Genomic DNA, 23,881 nt, shown 5'->3' on the forward strand with positions numbered 1-23,881 from the left:
TGCTGTCTCTTTTTACTCATCATTGATGACAGACACGAAGTGACTGCTGCCAGCCGCTGTGGAAGTTTCGGTTGCGTTCGGGTGTGAAGCAAAAATCATGAAACTCAATCTCACCAAAGTTTGTTGAGATTTGCAGCTGGTGAGTTTTGTTAGCTTGATATTCCGAGCTGCGATATTACCTCTATGATATCACAGCTTGCAAAATCAACCGCAGTTTTTTACTTGTTGATTTTTGTCTACGAAAATCAAGCGTGATCTTGGGCATTGGTGAGATTTGATTTCATGATATGTTCCCAACACTGATTAGAAGCTCCTTTATCAAACTGTGTGGTAAAAATAGCGCGAAATTTGTTTGCATAGCATTGGTTATCAAATGAGAAAATCGATGAAGGGAATCGTTCAAAACAGATAGAATCTTTTGAAATGTACATTGAGCATTAGTGCCCAATCATTCTTTCTAACACTGCAATAATCCATTTAAGGGATACCAAATAAAACAACAAACGGCCTTCTCCATTGCATATATTTTCATCGAGATTTTCATTATATAAATAAATACTGGGTTGGGAGGGAGCATCAGGGTATCATTCAAACTGAAACTGGACGATGGTATGATTGACAGCCGGAGTCTAGGAGGGAATAAACACTATCATTTTCTTTATCCTACCGATTCGATTGTGGTGGTGTGAATTCTACTCCAACAGTTTCAGGGCGATTGACGCGCCCTTCTTAACAAACCATCCAGTAGGAAGCTTAATAAGTATTGCAAATTGTGTTATTCGATTTACTGGAGCGTATCGTTGGAAGGAGATTCTTAAATTCCCGTGGATTTTGCGTAAGTGTCTCTCTGCTTACGAGTCCGCCCTTCCGTTTTTGGCCCTTCATACAGCGATATTGTGAATTCAGATCGGTAGCTCAAATTGATCTTGCTATTAAGTGGAGCTGCATACAAGACAAGTATTGAAGGGATGGTGGCTACCTTACATACATTACATACATACACCAGATAAATCAACAAACGACCCTTTTTAGGGTCACCATTTAAAACATTATAGAGTTAAAACTACAGATTTTTGAACAATTAAAAGAATCAAACCCAAAAACAAATGCCCCGACCAATCACGGTCCTACTTAAAGTTTCCATTCGTGCCCCTAGGTACAGACAATTCTACTTTTTTTTAGAGCAAAACTGGTACATTTTTACCTTAGAAACGCATCAAAAGCTTAAACAGTAAAAAGTTGATCAGAAATGTCTTTTTGTACCGAATATCAAGGTGGCGCGTTTTACACCATTTCCCCCTAGTTAATTTTTATGGTTGATTTATACGGCATAAAACGATCACTATCTGTTGGTTGATTTATTTTTAGAATATCGATTGATTGTAGCAGGGCATTTCGGACCAATTTATAACACGCTGAAGCTACACTTACTATCCATTGTCCTTATTTTATTAGTTGTTGATGTCTTGCGTTAGTTCAATCTTTACATGTTTGCGACCCTAGATAAATAGGTCTACTAGAGCATAAAGTTACTTCTTACACGCTAACAACAGGTTTTTTTTGCTGTCAATCCATTTGCCATTTTTCTTTTCTTCACAAAACGGTATTGTACGTTTAGAGTTAGTTTCTTACAGGTAAAGTATGTTGGTTAAGATTTAATCAAATAAAACGAAAAGCTTCACTCTGATCGAAGTAGTGTTCTTATTTCAAGGAAAACAAATATTTCGCGAATCGTGTTCGTTAAGATTGAATGCAATAAAATGTGTGGGAAAATATCAATTTCAACAGAATTGGTTTAAACACAAGTAATCTAAAGCTACGAACTAGAATAAAGAGCAGTCACTAATTATCCCAGGCTAGCAAAAATATACCATACTGGGACCCTAGACGAGCCAATCAGCCCCCAAGAACAATTTGAAATGTAGCTAAACCAAGAGCCACGTGTGTCGCATTTACCTATTCTTGCGCATCGCGGAATTTCATCAACAGTTCGAACCGTTTGTTCGTTCGCACGCCCTTGAGGATCTGATTTTGCTTGTGTCGACTTTGTTCAATCACCCGGCGGGCGGCATCCGGAGTGTCCTTATCTGAGCCAGCCGCGGCGGTACCGCTATCAGTTTTCGGCTTAAACGCCGCCTGGAACTGTTTCTGCCGTTTCTCCTGCCGTTCCGCATCGGAAAGGGGTTTGTGTAGCTCCGTTGGCTTCGGGATCTTGTGTGGTCGAGCGATGCCGGATTTCGATGCCGATGAGCTGGTGGTACCGTTTCCGCTTCTATGCGGAGACTTGGGCGGGACGCTGCTGGACTTTTGAAGAGGAGGGCGATCTGTATGGGAATTATGGGATTTTTTTTTTTTTGGCAACAAAACAACACCATCGTTCAATTCTTACCACTTCTGACCAGCGATGTAGCGGCCGGGCTTTTAACGGCACTATTGGCTAGGATCTCCCTTGCACGTTGAATCTTGCGGTTGTGGAACTCTTCGATCGATTCCATTCTGTTGAATTGCTGCTGATGGATGTTCTTAAAGTTGGGCAGTTTACTGATTTTGGCTGGCTTAGCACCATCGCTGGTGACTTGTCGTGGATCCTTGTGTTCTGAGAACGAGCGTTTCCTGTGACCTTGTGATGGTTCTATGCATGGATTTAAATAAATATGTTAAACGTGTGAAATGTTGGATTATTAAAACAGATACTTACTGCTGGCGCTTTCGTTTTTCTTCTTCAATCGCTCATCGAGCGTATCCACCAGTATGGTACTGTTGGCAGGACTGTGGAATGTAACATTTTTCTTGACCATTTCCGCATCACTGACCGAAAGAGACCGTTTGCGGTTGTTCTCAATCAGACGGTCCTTCGCCGACTTTTTGGAACCCATCCTCAAGGGAGTACTTGTTGCACTGCCGGGTTTGCAATCCGTAAGCTCCGGCTTCAACATAACGATAGGACTGTCGGGGATTTCAATAACCTCGTCCAGGGGAACATTAGCTTGTTCCTGATCTTCCGGCTTGTCCGGACTGCAAGTGGCTGTCTTGCTAGCTGTCGACTCTGGCGTTTTGGGAGTTGAAGGCACCAGTTCCTTCATAATGATTGGGGAAGGTGGCAATTCTACTCTAGCGACCGTAACCTGCGAGGTTTGTGGGGTTGGTGTCTTGTCGCCTAATTCAAAGTCCTCAGTGATTTCCGATTTCGGTGGTTTAGGAGTATCCGGTATCACTATAATAGATTCATTGTCACGGTCTCGTTCCAAAAAAGATTCGTCGGTTGGTTCCGGGACGTCCTCGAGCAGTTCCTCTTCTTTTTCATCGTCAATGTCGTCCATGGGTGGTACTTCGGTATTGTCAAGATCATCTTCAAGTTCTGGAGTTGTGATTCGATTTTGCAGCTGCTCTTTTGCTTGCTGTTGTTGCTGCTCTTGACCATTCGTGCTTTCGATCGGTACTTCATCGATTGGATGTTCATTGGCAGCTGTGCTTACTCCGGACAATTCAAGGAACTCTACCGACTCGTACTGTTGCCCTTTGCTGTCATCAGCCACAGCTGAGGGTTGCTCAACGGGATCATCCTCTACCATCAGCACCTCGGAAAAGCTGCTACTAGCAGATAACTCTGCTGCTTGATTGGTTGACTCTGCAGCCGGAATTGGATCTGCCTGTTCTTGCACAGCTTCGTCGTTAGCCATGAGCTGCTCTGGAACACCATCGAAGGGTTCCGGATCCTCAGCAATCTGCTTTGACTCGGGCTCTGGGTCAGGCTCCGGCATGCTTTGGAGTTCTTCAGCAGGCGCCGTAGTTGTTTGCAATTCTTCCGGTGCGGATTGCTCCACCAATGGTGGATCTTCAGGTAACGGTGCAGGATCGTTTGGGACTTCCTCCGTCGGGGGACAAGGAGCCGGAGATGTCTGGGGAACGGAGGTTTCTTGAAAATTTTCCTCCAATGCAGATTCCAGTGTTTCCGGCTCCGGACGGGTGCTCTCCTCATCTTCGGCAGCATCAGGTTCCTGATTGGAATCTTCGGCTACCGGTTCGACCGGTTGAATTTCATCTTCTGGTTTAGGCTGCTCAGCGGGTACATCATCGTCCGTTGATATTGGAACGCTCTCGACGACCGGTGCTGCAGCATCCAACTCTTCTTGTGGGTGGTTGTCACCTGTTGTTTCCTGCACATTGCTGTAACAAACAAAAACATGGAATTGGTGCTCTAGCGTTCGAGTGGATCTATTATCGTGCTTGGTGGCCTCACAACTGGATCTCGAATGGTGTCGATGTCATCAGAAGATATCGGCCAGAAAGGTGAATCGGCCAAACACTACGAAAAAACGGAAATGTAATCTGCAAGGAAGCACTGGATTGGAATCCGGTAGGACATCGTTACAGGGGCAGACCCAAGGGCGGATCTTCAACAAAGGAATAAGAGAGGTTGAGGCATTTGCATTTGGGCATTTGCAATAACGGACGTTTGGCGGGACCCTTTCAAAAGGTGGAAACACCAAAGGCAGACCACATCAATCATCTTACATAAGGCAGAACAGAACATTAGGCATTTAGGTGAAAGTGGATCGGTTCAGAATGACTCGCAACGCTCAATTTGCGTGGGTGTGCCTTGAATTCCTATAAATCATCGAGAGAAGTCATTGTTTACAAAAGCTGTTACGCCCTAATTTTAGCTCTATCAAGATGTGTCTCACACTTGCACTTATTTTGCTGAACGAGTGGAGAACGAGAAGAATTGTTGTTATTCACATTGTCTTGATTTCGCGCTGTTAAATTTGATGATTTTTTATCACACGGGCTATCGTTCTTCGTTTTTCCCGTTCTGTAGACTTGCAAAATTGTACTGGTTGTTAGTGGAAAGTGCAGTTCGTTGCGATAATCTTCTATTTGGAGCATATTTCGTGTTGTGAAAACAGTGAAAAAGCCATCTAATCGGACATCTTGTAGTGGTATTGTCGATATCAGACGCTCTGCAACTCCTCCTCGCGTATTAGAGCATCTCCACCGCTGTTTCTAAATTAGTTTTGTAAACTGAGTCAGCTATGACCTTGAGCGCCTGTGACCAATGCGCTAAACCAGTTAAAGACGATGAAGAATCCGTGCATGGCTTTTTGCGACAGGATGATTCACCTGAAATGCGGCGGCACAAAGTTCCTTTCCTTTATTTTTTTTAACGTCGGTCTCTGTTCCGCAATCTAGTGCCAATCACCGACGGACATCGATTGCCATGCATTGACGGCAACCGAATGTGCAGGAAGGTAGCTTCCACACCTGCGAGGATATCGCTCCCATTCACAACACACATGGGCCGGGACCAACGGCTTTACTTCCCTTCCGAAGGAAGACGTGACCAGAGATTTTTATGCCTCAGAAAAATCCCACCGACCTTGGCTGGGATTGAACCCAGACCCATTGGGGTGTTAGAAAGCAGTCACGCTTACCACTACACCACCGGCGCCGGCCAAGACGGTGATTCCAGCGATGAGGATTTCTACGGCTACTTGGGTGTGATCTTGGATTTGCAGCTATCATTCAAGCAACACATTGCATATGTTGTCGATGAGGCATATAGAACTTTAGGGTTCATGTTCAGGATAGCTAAAAACTTCACCGACATCTACTGTCTAAAATCTCTCTATTGTTCGATCGACGCGTGAGTATTGTTCAGCGGTTCGGAACCCAAACTACAACAACGGTGCCGAGAGAATCGAATCTGTACCAACATCGCTTGCTTCGTTTTGCGCTACGTAGATTGCTTTGGAATGATCCGTTTCGATTACCCAGTTACGAAATCCGTTGATCGAAATCCGTCCGAAATCCGTCGACCGATCCGGACTAGAAGGGACATAAGCAGAGCCCTAACCGTAGCCGATATCTTGACAGAGGAAGGACAGATTGCTAGGCTATCCATGCATTACGTGAAAATTCATTCCAACTTAACAGAATGGGAATGCTTTTTGGCTACATGACATTAACGTAAATGTTACGTGAAAAGTAGTATGGACGAAAGCTACCTACGTTTTCAAGTGCATATTTCATGGAGTGTGGTCCAGTGCGTCGAAAGTTCTATTATGTTATGCAGATGACTGTATTTTGCTAACTCAAATGCACTTTCTAATCAAAGTTTTAGCATTGCACAAATGTAAGAGACGATTAAAGTTTTCCAGACCCCGTATCCGACAATAGCAGAGTGAGGAGGTGCGACGCGAACACTGGCGCGGTAACCAACAGCCGTGAGGTGATAGAGGAAATGCTTCGCCAACCCGAGCGTCTGTTCACCATGGAGGTGCGGCTCAAACAGCGTCTGACTGGCATCCAGCGGCTGAATAAGAAATGCTCTTCCCCTGAAGCTACACCTAAGATGGCAGCCCCATCACGGCGGATAGGAGACATTAGGCCAACCACCTACTGTCTCTGAAATCTTTACAATTGTTACAGAAAGCAACAGAGAAAGACATCGAACTGATTTAACGGCAACGACTTTTAGCGCAAAACAACGGACACGAATTGGATCATGGAATGTATTGACGTTAGCCCAGCAAGAAATCCTTGGAGTGAGTGAAGTTCGTTGGCCAAACTTTGGAGAACACAAACTGCCGTCGGGACAGGTATTACTATATTCTGGTATTCGAGGTGAAAACGCTCCCCGCCATCGTTGGTCTCCTACTTAGCGTCCAGGCAAGTGCTGCGCTCATCAAGTGGGAGCCTGTTAATGAGAGGATAATCGTTGCCAGATTTAGAACACGGGTTCGTAACCTTACCATAATCCAATGTTATGCACCAACCGATGCTGCCGAGCTACAGGACAAGGAGAATTTTTACAGTCAACTGAATGCCGTCGTGGATAAGGTTCCAAAGGGTGACATCAAGATCTACACTAGCGACTTCAATGCGAAGATCGGCTCCGACATGGGACGCCATGGTCTCGGCGAAATGAGCGAGAACGGTGAGCTGTTTGCAGTATTTTGTGGCAATAACGACATGATGATCGGCGGCTCGCTCTTCCCCCATCGGCCAGTGCACAAAGTCACGTGGGTTTCCCGTGATGGACATACTGAAAATCAGATTGACCACATCTGCATAAGCCGAAAATGGAGACGGAGCCTTCTTGATGTCCGGAATAAACGCAGCGCCGACATCGCGTCTGACCATCACCTTCTAATCGGCGAAATCCGCCTACGCATGGCACGGATCCAGCGACGGGAGGAGAGACTCGGGCGGCGGTTCAACACACGCCGACTTGAAGATCCAGCGGTAAAAAGGTCTTTTGTTGAAGAACTTGAGACTCGAGCTGCGGACGTTCCAGAAGGTGGCAGCGTAGAAGAACAATGGACGGCCATCAAGAATGCCTTTATAGAAACAAGCGAGAACAACTTGGGTGAGCTGCGCACCCAGAGGAAAGAGTGGATCACAGATGAAACCTGGCGGAAGATTGAGGAGCGTAGAGAAGCAAAAGCTGCGATAGGGCGGGCGAGAACCAGAGGAGCCAAGAACGAAGCCCGTCAACGGTCCTCGGCTCTAGAGAAGGAAGTCAAGTGTTCTTGCAGACGGGACAAGCGAGCGTGGGTGAACTCTCTGGCCGACGAAGGGGAGAAAGCCGCAAACACTGGCGATATACGCCTCCTCTACGATATCTCACGACGCCTGAGTGGAGCAAGGATGATCCCGAGGATGCCAGTGAAGGAAACGACTGGACAATTGCTTACCGACCCCAATGACCAGCTGAAACGCTGGTTTGAGCACTTCAAACAACATCTTCAAGTTTCGACGGCCAACCAGCCATCAACATCTCGGCATGATCCGCCTAGGGTGCGGCGCATCACTCGCGTCAATTCCGAGGCCCCATCACTGCAGGAGATTGAAGCAGCTATCCGAAGCATGAAATCCAACAAGGCTCCAGGGGTCGATCGCATATCAGCAGAAATGCTCAAAGCTGAACCCATGCTATCCGCACCAATGTTGCATCAACTATTCTGTAATATCTGGGACACCGCGACTTTTCCGGCCGAAGGTCGAAGGGGGATCTGACTGTGTGCGACAATTGGCGAGGCATCATGTTACTGTGCATTGTTCTCAAAGTTCTGTGCAAAGTTATCCTGAATCGGATAAAGGAGAAGATCGACGCGACTCTCCGACGGCAGCAGGCTGGATTACGTGCCGGAAGATCTTGTGTGGACCATATTGTCAGGCACCGCATCATCCTGGAGCAGGTCAATGAATTCCAAAAGTCTCTTTATTTGGTATTCATTGACTACGAAAAAGCTTTCGACCGTCTCAATCACGAGAATCTGTAGGGCGCCCTGAGACGCAAGGGAGTCCCGGATAAAATCGTCAACCTCACCGAAGCGCAGTATGAGGCTTTCACGTGCAGAGTTCTGCATAACGGAGCCTTGTCCGACCCTATCCGGGTAGTCGCTGGTGTGAGACAAGGATGTATACTATCACCGCTACTGTTTCTCATCGTAATCGACAAGATCATGGTAGGTGCAATTGACCGATACCGAACCGTGGGCTGCTTTGGCAGCCTATCACCATGGAGCATCTCTGGACTGGACTTCAATTTGGCTGATGATGTTGCTCTACTAGCACAACGGCGCTCTGATATGCATAGTAAGCTCAATGACCTAGCCGAACGCTCCTCTGCGGCGGGTCTCACCATCAACGTCAACAAGACCAAATCGTTGGATATCAACACGGGCAACCCTTCCAACTTTATGGTAGCGGGGCAACCAGTGGAGAAGGTCGAAAGTTTCCAATATCTTGGCAGCCAAATAGCGTCGGACGGCGGGACCAAGAGCGACATAGGTGCACGAATCAAGAAGGCTAGGGTTGCCTTTGCGAGTTTACGAAACGTATGGAGATCCAAGCAGGTAAGTCAACGCACAAAAATCAGAATTTTCAACTCGAACGTGAAATCTGTGTTGTTATACGCCAGCGAGACGTGGTGTGTATCAGCGGAGAACACTCAAAAGCTGCAGGTCTTCATCAACCTGCGGTATATAATTCGTGCCTGGTGGCCTCACAACTGGATCTCGAATGCCGAGCTCCATCGTCGATGTCATCAGAAGCCGATAGCAACAGAAATTCGAGAGCGAAAGTGGAGGTGGGTCGGCCACACACTTCGACAGGGTGGAAACGAAATCTGCAAGCAAGCGCTGGATTGGAATCCGGCAGGACATCGCAGCAGAGGCAGACCCAGGGGCTCATGGCGGCGGAGCTTCAATAAGGAAATTAAGCAAGTCGATAGTAATCTGACCTGGGCCCAGGTCAAGGCAAAAGCGAGCAGCCACGCAGGATGGAAGTCTTTCACGTTGGCCCTTTGCACCGCTGGTGGTGCACAGGACCTTTAAGTAAGTAAGTAAGTAAGTAAGTAAGTAAGTAAGTAAGTAAGTAAGTAAGTAAGTAAGTAAGTAAGTAAGTAAGTAAGTAAGTAAGTAAGTAAGTAAGTAAGTAAGTAAGTGAGTAAGTAAGTAAGTAAGTAAGTAAGTAAGTAAGTAAGTAAGACCCCGTAGCATCCTATGGATACGTTCCCCACTAGCCAGAGGAATCGCAGCTGTAATGAAATCGTTACACCTTGTGGAAGGTCTACAAAGTCAACTTTAATCTGTTCTTTGACTATATGTTTTAGTATTACTTCTGTGTGAAATCAACGATTTACATAGTTGAAGATGCTAATTTCAAACAACAGACTAAAGTGGTAATTTGTATACTGATAGATGAGGAGGAGATGAAAGTATAGAATTGATAGTTCCGTTTAGAGTACGGCAGTGTAAAAATTGCATATAGAGAGTAGACTTTAGTCTGTTACTTGAAATTAGCATCTTCAACCATGTAAATCGTTGACTTCACGCAGAAGTAATACTAAAACATATAGTCAAAGTACATAACTCTGGATGGGAGCATACCATTACTGTCATTGGTCGAAAGGTACAGTAGCAGCACCTACCCCACCCGTGTCCCCTCGAGATCGTCAAGCCGACGATGACAGGAGCACATACCGTGGTAGGGGTAAACAATAGCTGCAATTTCCAAACCTACGACTGGATGCCTTTCTTCAAACAACAACTGGAGTGCGGTAAAAATCGGTAGAACTGTTTCAAACACATCGTCGGTACATGAGCGGGTCGGTGATCATCTCTTTTTACCAGTGGTGGCGGGCTGGGGGACACCTCTCACCATCCCTCTCCAAAGGGGGAGTTTGGTAAAGAGAGATGATAAAACTGATTTGTACCTTCGTAAAAGTTGTCCTAGCTCGCTGTCTACTCTCTATATGCAATTTTCACACTGCCGTACTCTAAACGGAACTATTAATTCTATACTTTCATCTCCTCCTCATCTATCGTATAAAAATTACCACTTTAGTCTGTTATTTGAAATTAGCATCTTCAAATTAATCTGTTGCGAAAGAAAGAAAAACGCGACTCCGACGAGGACTACTGATAACACTAAGTTGGGTCTGCTTGTATTCTGACAAAATGTCAGTTTGATCGTTTGTTTTAATGGTTTTAACCTACCTCAGGTTGAGGTTCGCACTGGATCAAAAACAAATTTGTTATTAGATTCCATGGTAATTTCAGATGCGCATTCGGTAGCCGGAGCTCTAACCAAATAATACGCCCGCCGTCTGAACATCTCCGAAAAGTTTTACGAATTTAACATAAAAGTCTCCTGAACTTCCTCTGAAACCATTTGGAACAACCCCTTACAAAACAGTAACATAAGTCGTGTCGTGCCAAAGGACATCGCTGCAGTCGTCAGAAGTAAAATAAAATCGAAAAACGAACTAAAGTCGAACCGTCGAGCCAGGGACTCCAACCGAACAAGGGAATTGCCAATCCGAAATAAAAAAAACGCAAAATATATCGTTTCAGCAATTGATTTTAATTCGAAAATGTTTCAACACATACATATTTCAAAGAATGTATAAAAAGTAAGTATAAATGAAAGAGTTAAGAAGAAGAAAAACAAAAATAAAATTCAGTCCCTTTTCCGGAAGGTCAAATTGAAGCTCAGTGCGCCCCACATCGCCGCGTTCAACTTTAGTCCTATACTAAACACACACGCGTATCTTAAAATCAATCAATCAAATGTTTTGGTCTCATATTGCAGCGCAGGATTGCTATAGGATAGAGGAGGCATTGTCACATGCACACGCAAACGATTTCACACACACATCATCGTGGAAGACACCGTGTACCAACTGGAAGTAAGTATGCAACTGGCTTATTCAATAGCAAGGGGGGGAACTTACCCGACGACGGCCACTTCCGGTTGATCGTCCACTTCCATTGGGGTGGGTTGATCACCACCATCGTCACGCTTCGTTTCCACTTGGGTCTCCGTGTGCAGTTCCTCCATCATCTGCTCCACGTTTTGATCTGACTCTTTCACTGGATCAACAGCTCCCACGACTGCCAGTATTTCCTCCCGCGAAGGACACTGTTCCACTTCTGCTTTGGGTGCTTCCTTTACTGCTTGGACTGGAGTCTCCTTCGTCTCGACGCTCTCTTTGTCCAGCTCAGCAGCCTGAGTCTTCCTTTTTCCCCGACCTCCTCCGTTTACTGGACTGGATGCAGTAGCTTTAGGCTTGGCAGCTTTGGTCTCCTCTTCTTCTTCGCCGAAAAACTTCTTCGGTTTGATTTTTCTACCGGAACGGCTACTGCCGGCGTCCTCCGTAGCGATCAAGGCGGTTGTCATTCGACGAGCGACTGGCGTTTTCGATGCTTTCGGCAGTTCCTCTTCCTCATCGTGGGATGGCGCTGGCAACGTTTTGCGATCACGTTTCGGCTTCTCCTGTAGCTCGACGGGCTTTTCTGGCTCTGGCAGCGTTTCGATCAAGACAGCCGGAAGCGTCTTGCGGCTGCGTTTAGGCTTCTCTTCGTCGGCTTGCTTTTCCTCAACCGGATCACTGTCCATTTTCTCGGAAGTTTGCTCAGCGGGTTCCTCTTTTGGAAGCGTTTCTTCCTTCACGAGCTGATGGTGATGGTCATTCACTCCCCGTTTGGTAATCTGACGTTCTTCTGTGTTGGGCGATATCTCGTCCAGTTTCTTCGCCTCATCAGTAGTAATTTTAGGTTCCAGTTTAGGTTTCTTCTTCGGTGATTCATCCGCCTTTTCCGCAACTTGATGCCTCTTTACCGGAGATGCTTTCTTCGGTGGGGATTCTTTCTTTACCACAGGCGAGCTCTTAGCAACCGTTTTAATGGGGGAAGCAACTTTGGCAACGACCGGGCCGGCTTCGTCTTCTTCGAACTCTCCAAAATATTTCTTCGGCTTAATTTTCCTTCCAGAACGAGACACTGGTTCCGCGGTGTCCTCTACCAGTCGGATAGCTTTAGGAGTTTTTGGAGCTTTCTCCGGTGATGCAATCAGAACTGGAGCTGCCATCGACTTCCCTCGCTTGGAGGGAGTTTTAGCCGGAAGTTTATCTTCCATAACCGGGGACTTGGTAGCTTCCGGAGCCAGGGATTTGCCTCGTTTTGGTGTCTTCGGGGCAAGATCTGCCACTTTTACAGGTTCTACGGCTGCTGTCACGGGAGATGGTTGCTTTACCTTCTTCGGAGATGCGACCTCGGAACTTGGTGGAATAGCCAAAGGATCATCATCTTCATCCATTTTAACTGCCAGTGATTTGCCTCGTCGAGGAGTTTTTGCCAACCCTTTTGTTTCCTCCAGATCCGGTTCAGCCGCTTTTCGTGACACAGCCAGTGATCTTCCTCTTCCGGGTGTTTTAGGAGCAAGTTTTTCCTCTGGTTCCTGCTTTTTCACAACCGGCGCAAGCGATTTACGCGATGCAGATTTATCCGGTACTTCCTTCTTCGGGCTTGCAACTACCACGTCTTCAAATTCCTTCAAATGCGCTGGAACCTTGATTTTACGACCGGTGCGAGAAACTCCTGGACCAGCCGGCGTCTCGTCTTCAGCCGGTTCGACCTTTTTAACTGACTTTTGCGGTGGTTCCGTCTCCGGTTTGTCCTTCTTTGGTGTATCCTGTTCCAACGGCGAATTCTTCACAGCCGACTTAAGCAACGTCTTGCGAGCGGATTTCTTCATCGTTTCCGGTTCGGGAGAATCTTCCTTGTTGCTAGCAACAGTCATTGTCCTACGGGAGATCGTTTTCTGAGCCTTCTCCGGTTCCTCCTCTCGCGAATCTTGTTTCATGAGCGTCTTCCTGGCGGACTTCTTCGGCACTTCCACCTCAGTCTCCCCATTCTTCTTCGGAGAATCTTCCACACTCTTGAGGATTGTCTTCCGAGCAGATTTCTTCACAGCTTCCGGAACTTCCTTCCGTTTCGGTGAAACATCCTCCAAACAGGAGCCGGTTTTCTTCGTATCCGGAGAGTCATCGAAATGCGCTGGACGCTTGACTTTCCGGCCGGATTTAGTCGCTCTACCAATCTCCACCGGGTTTCCGCCATCTTTCAACGGAGTCTTTCCTGGTGTTGCTCCAACCGCTCCTGAAATCAGTATTGCACCATTTTACATTCCGCAAAAAAGGAAAGAAAGGAAAAAAAAAAACAAAAAAAAATATCGATTACACCTGGGCACACTCCCGGACAGGATCCAAAGCGTCCAATTTTTATCAATAATAGCCGCAAAAATTGCGTCGCTTACCTCCACGATTCATGCTGATGGTGCGAACAGAGAAAAATAAAATCCAAAATTAACCGGTAAATACCACACTAAACTGCTCACTGTTACCACTATTGTGTTTATCACGGATGGAAAAATGCACCGTTCACTACTATTCACGTTTAATTATCGGAAAAACGGTGAAAATTAGCAAAAAATTTCCCTCTTAAACGCGACGACCTTCGGTTTTTCTGTTACGGACGAACTTTTTGCTGCTGTGTTTGTTCGTTTGTTTTTCGGCTGGCTTCTGTCTCTCTCTGCGCTTTTTGAACGTTGATCGCCGCGGCCGAAGTGCAGTTCTCGTAATTGGCACCAGCGGCGAATGGTGGCGGTAGCGGCTGTATGAGGGGATTTTCGAGCCATAGTCAGAAACATTACAAATGTGAATTTAATATCGGTCGTCAGCAGAGTTGCCATTACCGATAATAATAATATTACAGTTGAAAACCGGATAACCCCACACTAATAAAATTCCACACATTTTTATTGACGAATTTCCATGTGAAATTCCACATGATTTTCATGTGACCACACATAAACAGAATCCACCCAGTGGCACACATGGCACATATTACGTACACGGATAAAAGGTTTCATATAGTTTCTATTGGGAATGCACATAATATTTTTCCATTAACAAAACCAATGATATTTATCTGAATTTCACATTACATTCATGTGATCACATGAGTTCTATATGATAAATCACTTAAATTTCATTTGACACATAAGGTTCATGTGATTTTGTGGTGCAATTCCCAATTATGATATCACATGAAAGTTATGTGAAATTCTAATGAATATTTTCCATTGGATATGTGATTTATTCTTTGAGTGTATGTGTCCGACACAAATATATCATTTGTTGATCACATTGCAAAAATTCATTGAAATTTTATCAGTACACATGCGACAATTAATTTTACTCTTGTTATTACGATAAACCTAGTGTCAGACATGCACTGTATGCGACTATGTCCGACTTTATTTTCAAGGGGAAGTTTACCGGCCCGAAAAAAAAAAAAAATCAGCACGTTTTTATTTTTCTAAAAGTATTGGGAAAAATTATCAAAATCCAAGAAAATCAGTTTCTTACTTAGATTCTTGTCAAAAATTACCATGATTATATGACATGAATTTTATATAGAAAATAAGAAAAAATGTGTTTTTTTTTTAGATTTTTCATATCTTTTCCCAATATATAAAAAAAATCGAAACGTTATTTTTTCCGGAGTGGTGAACTTCTGCTTAAAGTACAGAACGAGAGTAAAATCGAATGTCACGTGTGGGGTTTTCTGGTGTCCAACTTGACTGACAATATTGATGCACTATAATACCCTGGACAGACTATGGCTTTTATCACGTAATATAGGCTGTCTTGCAATGAGCACTCATACATTGGATTTCCAGTGAAAACCTCGGTGAAAACTAGATGTATGAGTGTTCATTGCAAGGTAGCCTATATTACATGATATAAGTCATAGTCTGTCCGGGGTATAAAGCGCACTATGTCCAACGTTATGTTTAACGCGAGGCTTAACGTATTCAGAACGAGAGTAAAATCCAATGTCACATGTGGGGCTTTCCCTACACGGTTACTCACAACACTCAAAATTGAGTCGAACAAACTCATTTAATTGGGAAGCATGGCTACTCAAAAGCGAGCTCAAAAGTGAATAGGCGCACTTTTACTAACTTTTGAGTAAACGACGTTCTCATGCAGAGTGTGTTAAAACCACTCTGTGATATTTTCTGTCGGGAAGTTTGTTTTGATAAAAATGGAAATTATCTGCTCCATATTAATTTAACTGGAGCTGAAGACGACTGAAAACTGTCTCCGCATGCAATTTCTTTCTTTCTTCTTCGCATTTCAAGCTTATTGCATATCGCATATTAGCTTATTGCGTGCTCTCAACTTAGTGTTCTAGATGCCCTTCCACAGTTATTATTTGATCACTTTCGATGCCTGTACCATTTTTGTATTTTAATTGTGTGCTTAATGTGTGTGTTTAATAGACCGGACCGGGAATCGAACCCAGCAACCTCCAGCATGGTCTTGCTTTGTAGCTGCGCCTTTACCGACTGAGCTAAGGGAGGTCCCATGCAATTCCTACCGAGATTCCTACTTACCTTAATACATTTCGGCCGGTGTTATACAATAATTTCGCCGTTTCTTAAATCAAGATTTTTAAATCAAGATTTGAAGCAAAATAATAACTTCACTGTTTGACACTAAACTGACAAACTGACAGCTCGCTCCCATACAAAGTGACACCGAGGGGCGGTAATAAGGTGATTTTTGCAAATGTAATCATACTAATTTAAAATAGTTCCAGTGTACCAAAATGGATGAAATTTTGGGTTTGGGTTCCATTTTTAATGCAGATTACGAATATGCATTTAACTTAATACCCTTAAAGAACCCAATTGCTGCGATGGTGATTTCTGCCCGTAAGTTTATTGCAAGCTTCTACCAACAATCAATACGAAACTAACGATTTCAAATTGGCTCACCACTTTAGTAGCTTATTGGTCCCAAGCAAACGATTAACGTACCCTATTCTAGTTGAAATTCTATTACTACACTATGTTTGTTTTGATTCGCTATGAAAGTTTGACAGATAACATCAGGGGTGTGTGGATTCATGCAGAACATGCAGAGGTGAGTGAAATAGCTTGGGACTGCTTGGGACCGTTGTTCTGGTACTGAGTGAGCCAAAAATAATAATGATTTTCTTCGGGACCCAGTGGTCTTAGAGTTTCCTCTATGCTTCTACCGAACCTCAGACAGCCATTAAAAGACTTTTCAAGCAGCACCTGTTAAGTTGTTTTTTTAGACTATATATTAGCCTCGATATTAGCCTTATCTCACCTTAGCACAGATTCACTTGTGGAATGAAATGATTAAATCATGCAGAATCGAATCGACTTCGAGTAATAAAAAAGAAATCCAAACATAAACTAAAACAAATCTAATGCCATGGTGAAGGGGGTGCATGTTTTTATTTCAGATCGGTTCTGTTTTATCGATCTTGCATGCAATATGGAAAATCCAGTGTAAAAAATCCTACAACACAAAAACTATAAGAAATGAATGGTTAAAACGCTGTCCAGACTGGAGAGTTATAACATGTTATAACGGTTGTCAAAAAATTGCAACACAGAAACCACCATCAAGATAGCGCTATAACATGTTATAACTCTGTAGTCTGAACGTACTATAAGACACATAACCGTCCTCTTCTAATGTAAAATGTCCATTTACCATAAGTTTCGTTGTAATTGTATTGTAAAAATTCCAAATCGTTATATGTATGTAAGAAGCCACCATCCTAGCTTGGGTCTTGCCCTGCATGCGGCTCCACTTAACAGCAAGATCAAATTTCGTAATCATTCTGAATTCAACATATTGCTGTATGAAGGGCCAAAAAGGATTGGGCGGGCCCGTAAGCAGATACACTTACGCGACACTCGCGGGAATAAAAGAATCTCCTTCCAGCAATATGATCCAACAAAACGAACCACGAAATTCGCAATACATGATAAGTTTTCCACGGGATGGTTTGTTTGAGAAGAGCGCGTCAAATTCATTGCAACTGTTGGAGTAAAATGCAACTATCTAAAATGACAGAACATTTCCTCCTAGACTCCGGCTGGCACTCCACTCCATTGTCCAGTTACAACTTCAATGATACTCTGATGCTCCCTCCCGTCCCCGCATTTTATGAGTATACAATATAATTTTAAATATATAACATGCTTTATTTGAAGTTTATTAAATAATAGTGAATTGCAAAATATAAGAGAAAATAAGCATGAAAATGTTCAAATAACGTAGATTTTAATTTTTAACAATTGCCCTTTTTTTTATATATATATAATTATTATTACCCCTTAATATTTTAGTAGGCTTTAAACATTTAGCCATAGAATGACCTAACGCATCATGGAATATTTTGAAAATATCGATACTATTTTTAGCAATAAATCAATAGACCGAAAAATCTAGGTTATTTGGACATGAAACAATACTTTTGCAAAAATACTAATGAATAAATCAACAATGATTGTATATAGTGGAAGCCCTGTAAGAGTAAAATTATTTGGTTATTACACTGTAATGTAAGGTTATATTAAGGCAATTTGAAATTATCTCCAATGATGCTATGCTGTTTACTTCCAGACGTATTTATATCCTGTTTGTAAATATTTGAACAATTAATTAATTATTTTGAACAAAATAATTATAATTTCATGTAATGTATTCGTTTTCGCATTATACCAATATCGATACTTTTATGAGTTGGCTTTTAAGACAGGTTCTATGGTACTAAAACAATTTAAAAAATGGGATTATACAATTTATGTTAAAAGTTGCATGGATGTTCTTCGATTGACGCTCATGTGTTTCGTATGTTTTCATCATGCTAAATATAAAATAGATAATAATTTCTTATTATTAACTGCAAATTAGATTTCATTTTGTAACAATACAATATAGGGTTACGGTATGTAATGTGGGTCTAGTCCTTTCATTCGGCCTATCACGCAAATAAATAATTAATTAAGGAATATTACACAAAAAATAAGGAAAATATTGATCACTGATGGTTGATAAATGTGTACCACACACAAATCAATTTATATCACAACATTTCAATACATTTTCAGCTCTCGTAAGTAATAAAACTGGTTGAGAATATCACAATGTTCGGAGTTTTTAGCCGCCATGACTTATAAGGTTAAGATGGGAAGGTTGACTGACGATCATCAAATGGCCTGATTATGGCATTTATTGATTGGAATTACCTGATAATACACACTAGACGTAAAACTTACACTTGCTGTTTGAATATTTTATGTTTATTTTAATTGTTTAACAACGTTTTCACAAGTAAAACATGGACCCAACTTTAGGGACACATTTCTTTTCTATGTTCCTAACTATGGCCCATGAAATTCATTTGACAGCATATAGCAATAAGAGTAACGTCAACAATGTTGTTTTGCATTTGGATGATAAGGAACGAACAGGAAGGGAGATTTTTTCTGCCAAACCTGTATAATGAACATCACAATGTTCTGATTTAGATATTCTGCGGTCAAAAGACGATAAGCGAAATTTTTAATTTTTAATTTTTAAATTGAGTGATTTAATGTAGTTTTCGTAAAATTTTCTCTAAGAAATGTTTTGAGGAATGAAGAGCATTAAGTTAACAGTGATAGTGATAAAAAAAAATACATCAGAAAACGTTACCAAGAGCGTTTTTTTGAGGATCAAACAAGATAGGACGAAGTTGCATCCATAAATAGACCCAATTTGGGGACAATAGACCCATATTACATACATTTCCCTCGTGAGTTATTGTCTTAAAAAAAGTAAGTTTTTCAACTTTTCGTGGTTTCTGATAGCAAACGACATGATAAGCATATCTAAGCATACCATTTAGCAGTAGAATATCGTTTGCAGGTAAATTCATTGATGAGTTATGATTAAAAACGTAATCGATGGCTGCATATTAGACCGAGGTTAGGGACGTATACCCTACATCAAAAAATAATTTCTCTACACGAAGACTGCATACATTTCCTCGATGTTCCAGAGACCTCTTCTAGTGCCTTTCCTTCACTTGACCCCGTTGCATTGGCGTATGGGTAAAAATCTTGTTAATAAATATAAAAAAAAAGATGATTCACTCTAGGGTGTTGCAATTCCTGAAAATAATGTTATAATGTTATAACAAGTTAAATTAAGATGTTATCTTGCATACACCATGATATTATTTCAATAACCAATTTCAACAAACATAAATATAATATTTTCTGCCATTGGAAACAACAAAATGATAACAAATTCATAAACCTGAAAATAATGAAATAAACATTTACATACAATATAATTAAGCAATGCAAAAACACTCAAAAACGGCCCTCTTTACATCAGCACTTGTAGCCCCACTTGTGCAGTTGTAGTTAAGCTTAATCCTTAGTACTCCAAAAGGCACAGCATGAATGCAATACAATAAACAATATAATCAGAAGCTAAAAATAATAAATTTCGTCATATCACAATTTATTAGCCATACATTTTTATTTATTTATTTATTTCTTTATTAATTTATTTTAAACATAATAAATATGAATATATATATATATATATATATATATATATATTACATACATACATAAACACACATATATATACATAAACACATATATATATACATACACATTTCTAACTATTGTTAATCGTTTTTAACAATTTATTATTAACTTCGCGTATGAAGTAACATAAAAAAAAAAAAAAAAAAAAAAAAAAAAAAAAAAAAAAAAAAAAAAAAAAAAAAAAAAAAAAACTTTGAATTTATTTTAATTTACACTTCTCTGGGGTATTGAATTGCATTACTGCATTGAAATGATAGTAACGTCCTCCCATCTACCCTCACTGCAATGAAGTTTTCTGATTTATATATATTTATTTATTATTTTTTTTTTTATGCGTTCCAACTACTTGATATTTATTATAAAAATTCTGTTATTGTTTGGAATTTATTCGTTACTATCATTTCATTTTAATTGAATTTTATTATTATTATAATTTTTTTTTTAAGTTTCAACTACTTGATTTTAATTGTGAAAAATTATGTTGTTGTTTGAAATATACTCATTACTGTCTTTTAATTTTTATTAAAATTTATTATTAAAAACATTGACAATTCCTTTATCTAGTGTTTATACATCTATTTATTTTCACTTTTAATGATTAGCACTGTGCAATTTTTAATTGCTTTTATTATTTTTATTGTTTATGATACTGTAGAACTTATCAACCCCATCTAAAACCTCATAAAAAATATTCACATTCCATGCTTTTTTAATGTCGTCGTCCCCCAAAGGCTTGATGCTGTCAATACCGTCGTTTTTTTGAAAAATATTTATGTTAGTGTTAAACATCTCTGCAGTTACTTGAGCCATTTCCATCTGAACTCCTAGAGAGTTTGCATAGATATTTTCCAAAACATCTTTCACATTTGTTCCCCAGTACTGATGGAAAAAATCTCTGTTATTTTCAATAAAGTCTCCAATTAAACAACAAAATTCAGTATCCTTCAGATCATGTACTTTAAATACCTCCAGTTTCATATTAAGTTGATTTATCAATGCCTCTACCATTGAATTCTGTTTTAATTGTTGAACCACCACTGACTTGGTTCCAATAAGGATATTTTTAGGCAAAAACATGTTGATCATCAATCAATACAAATAAAATAATGATAATTATAATACAAATATTATGTAATATGATTAATATCATATATATCTTTGTTAAACATCTCTCGAGCCAACAATTAAATACACAGGCTTGATAATCTTGTGTTGATTACAGTGATAATACCAATACAAAATGATTTGATAATTAACTCCTAATAACTAATAAATGTACTGATAGTAATAGAAGTATTAATAACCGTAATTAAGAATATAAATATAAAATAAAATAATGATTATAGCAAGTTTCTGATGAAAGGAAAAGCATAAAATAATAGTGATTGTCCGTTATTCCGTTGAAAGCACTCTTGCATAGAATACTATATACTACGTTGTTAAAGGACAGTATTATCAATACTTTCTGCCTGCACTGTAGCAATATTCTAGTGTGTGTGTGTTCACTGAGGGATTTAGGCATCAACCATGCCTCTATAACAACTTAAAATTAAGTACTTACGGTTACATATGAAAATGTTATTGAACCATTTCATCTCGCAGACCAGTTCACAAGAAGTCTCTTATACCTGATTTCAACCTAGCAACCTCACACCCATACGCTTGCACAAACAACCATCACTCATATAGTATGTTGTAGGATGCACGTAGGTATAGAAACGTTCATTTAACACTACGAAACTGTAGAGCGGGTATATTACCATAATTGCCCATTTACTTCACTGCTTCCTTCTTCCCTTCCTACTCTTCCCAAAATCTAATACCGAGAGGTTAAGCCACTGCCTATAGCCTTTTCCCTTGTGGCACTCACTCTCCCATTCTCTGACATCCCTTTCTCCTCTTCCACCAACACTGATCGCTCTCGCACCGTTTTCTTTTTTTTTTCTATCACCGTTCGAAACAAATTTCAGGGCTCTTGTTTTTCTTCGTATTTCCTTGCAAGCGCAAGCCTAAGGCAAGAGAGGATGAGCCTGCCACTATTCTGACTTATATCACTCGCTCTCTCGATTTCGGAAACCACTTTTCTACTTTTTCGAGACACTCAGCAGAATTTTTCTTTTCTTCTTCTCTTCTTCTAAAATTTTGCCCTGTACTGCCATAAGCCGCTCGGTTCGCAATTAAATTTCGCACTAAAACTCCCCCAACAATCCACCTGCGCACAGCATCCTCTTCGCACCCAATGATCCTGCCTTCACCAGACCTTCACCACACTCCAATGACCACTATGGGGTTCCAATTGCTATCACCTGACCAATCTTCCGCAGAACACTTTCTTCTGATCAGCACTAAAACTACACAGCATCACACAGCACGTCCGACTCGGTCGGTAGTCACTCAGAGTATGTAAAAATTCCAAATCGTTATATGGTTACTAAATTGTTTTCTGTTGTATTGTTATATTAAATTTTATTGTATCTTTATACAGGTATACCTCGATATAATGTAACTGTCACTTTTGACTTCCATTGTCAATATCTCGCTTATAACAATAGATACATACAAATTTATATTACCAATAAAAGATCGTCGAATAATTATGTCACACTTTAAGGGGGGGGGGGGGGGAGGGGGTATTGGAAACTGTGACGAGCCATACAAAAAAAAAATAAGGTTCATACAAAAAATGGGGAAGGGGTTCAAAATGGGCCAAATGCGTGACATAATTAATGGACCTTCCCTAAATGGGGGATTATAGGTAAATATATTGCTTTGCTTGTTTGAATGATAATTTGCGGAAAATTGACGATGGAAGTCAAGATATACCTGAAGTATTTTTCAGGGAAGTTTTCGTTATGTACCGTTTTGTATCAGCGTGATTTTTTTAAAAGTCACTCAACGTGCTTTCTGACAGACGACATAATAAATTTCGTTAATATTTTAATTTCGATTTTAATCCTGCCTAATATTTTCTAATCTTTTAGATATATCAAGCAGAGATTACAACGGTGATTACAAATTACAATATGGTGACAATATCTTCCCCCTCGGGAAAAAATGTTTGGTGAAATTTTCAAGAGATCTGGCAACCAAGATTCAGACGTTTGCCGTTTATCCTCGCACAAGTAAAAACTAGACCAACAATTGAAATAGGCGGAACAACCAATCAAACAACAATGGCTTTATACGCAAATTTCTCGAGAATTCTGCAATCTAACACCAACATATTAAAGAGAAAACTTTTTTAATTGAACGGCATTGTTAGATTGCGTCGAGGATTGAGTAAGTATTTTATGATTCTCGAGAAATTAGCATTTAAAGCCATTGGTTACGTTTAGTTGTTTCGCCTATTTAAATTGTTGGTCTAGAAAATGTTTATCAGCTCGTTACCCGAAAAACGCGACACTTACGAGTGACAAGTGAGTGACGGAGACCGCACAAAACCTAAATCCTAAATCATAACAAAACACCGTGTTCTAGTGTCGTGTCGTGTTTTTTCGTGCGAATTTAGGACCTAGTGAGTATTTTTCTCGAAAAATTCAAATAATTGCCCACAAAAGCTTGAAATTTCTGCTACACAATGACCATTTTGTAGAGCTATCAGAGATAATTATCTAGCAATTCAGTCGAATCAACGAAACCCGGCTCACGCAGTACCACTGGTTTCGTAACATTATTCCCCCTTTCGAAACCGGAGTACCTGGTTAGTGTTATATAGGGGAAGTGCACCAGTATTGGCCATTGGTTCCTATTTTGGCCCCACCTCAGAAAACCGATTAAATTACAATATTCGTACATTTTGTGGCCGAAATGTTTATGTACACCGATGAATACCAACTAACTGAACATCTCAAAATTGTAAACATGGAACATGGTCAATACTGGGTGGCTTTATCACACTTTTTAATAAGTGAAAACGCGCTCATTAGTCCAATTTGGTGTGAAACGCGCAATAACAAACAGATATTTTGCAGAGATATCAACAAAAGTAAATGCCGAGGTAATCGGCTGTTGGAGATTTTACCGAGCTAGATTAAAAGTGTGTAGCAAACTATGCATTTTACCGGCACTCCTAATGTAAACAATTCTGTGAAAG

The 23,881-nt window shown here is 41.0% G+C and overlaps 1 protein-coding gene across 1 annotated transcript; it reads right to left on the reverse strand.

Annotated features, from left to right (window-relative positions):
- Window positions 1-1,422: 1,422 nt before the first annotated feature.
- Window positions 1,423-13,864, reverse strand: LOC135707365 (nascent polypeptide-associated complex subunit alpha, muscle-specific form-like). The gene is made up of 5 exons (XM_065229184.1): window positions 13,606-13,864; window positions 11,243-13,448; window positions 2,699-4,167; window positions 2,390-2,632; window positions 1,423-2,324 (listed from the first exon to the last, which is right to left on the reverse strand). Exons 1-5 carry the CDS (start codon window positions 13,616-13,618, stop codon window positions 1,957-1,959), a joined length of 4,299 nt encoding a protein of 1,432 aa, XP_065085256.1. The 5' UTR covers window positions 13,619-13,864; the 3' UTR covers window positions 1,423-1,956.
- Between the last annotated feature and the right edge of the window lie 10,017 nt (window positions 13,865-23,881).

The sequence above is a fragment of the Ochlerotatus camptorhynchus genome, unplaced genomic scaffold (genome assembly GCF_037179485.1).
Source record: "Ochlerotatus camptorhynchus isolate MF236.1 unplaced genomic scaffold, CSIRO-AGI_Acam_v1.1 ptg000024l, whole genome shotgun sequence".
Classification (NCBI taxonomy): domain Eukaryota; kingdom Metazoa; phylum Arthropoda; class Insecta; order Diptera; family Culicidae; genus Ochlerotatus; species Ochlerotatus camptorhynchus.

Coding starts and splice junctions, on each gene's coding strand:
- LOC135707365 (XM_065229184.1), bottom strand. Junction 4,168..11,242: donor CCGGAAGTGGCCGTCGTCGG/GTAAGTTCCCCC, acceptor TGTTTGTTACAG/CAATGTGCAGGAAACAACAG. Junction 2,325..2,389: donor TACATCGCTGGTCAGAAGTG/GTAAGAATTGAA, acceptor ATTCCCATACAG/ATCGCCCTCCTCTTCAAAAG.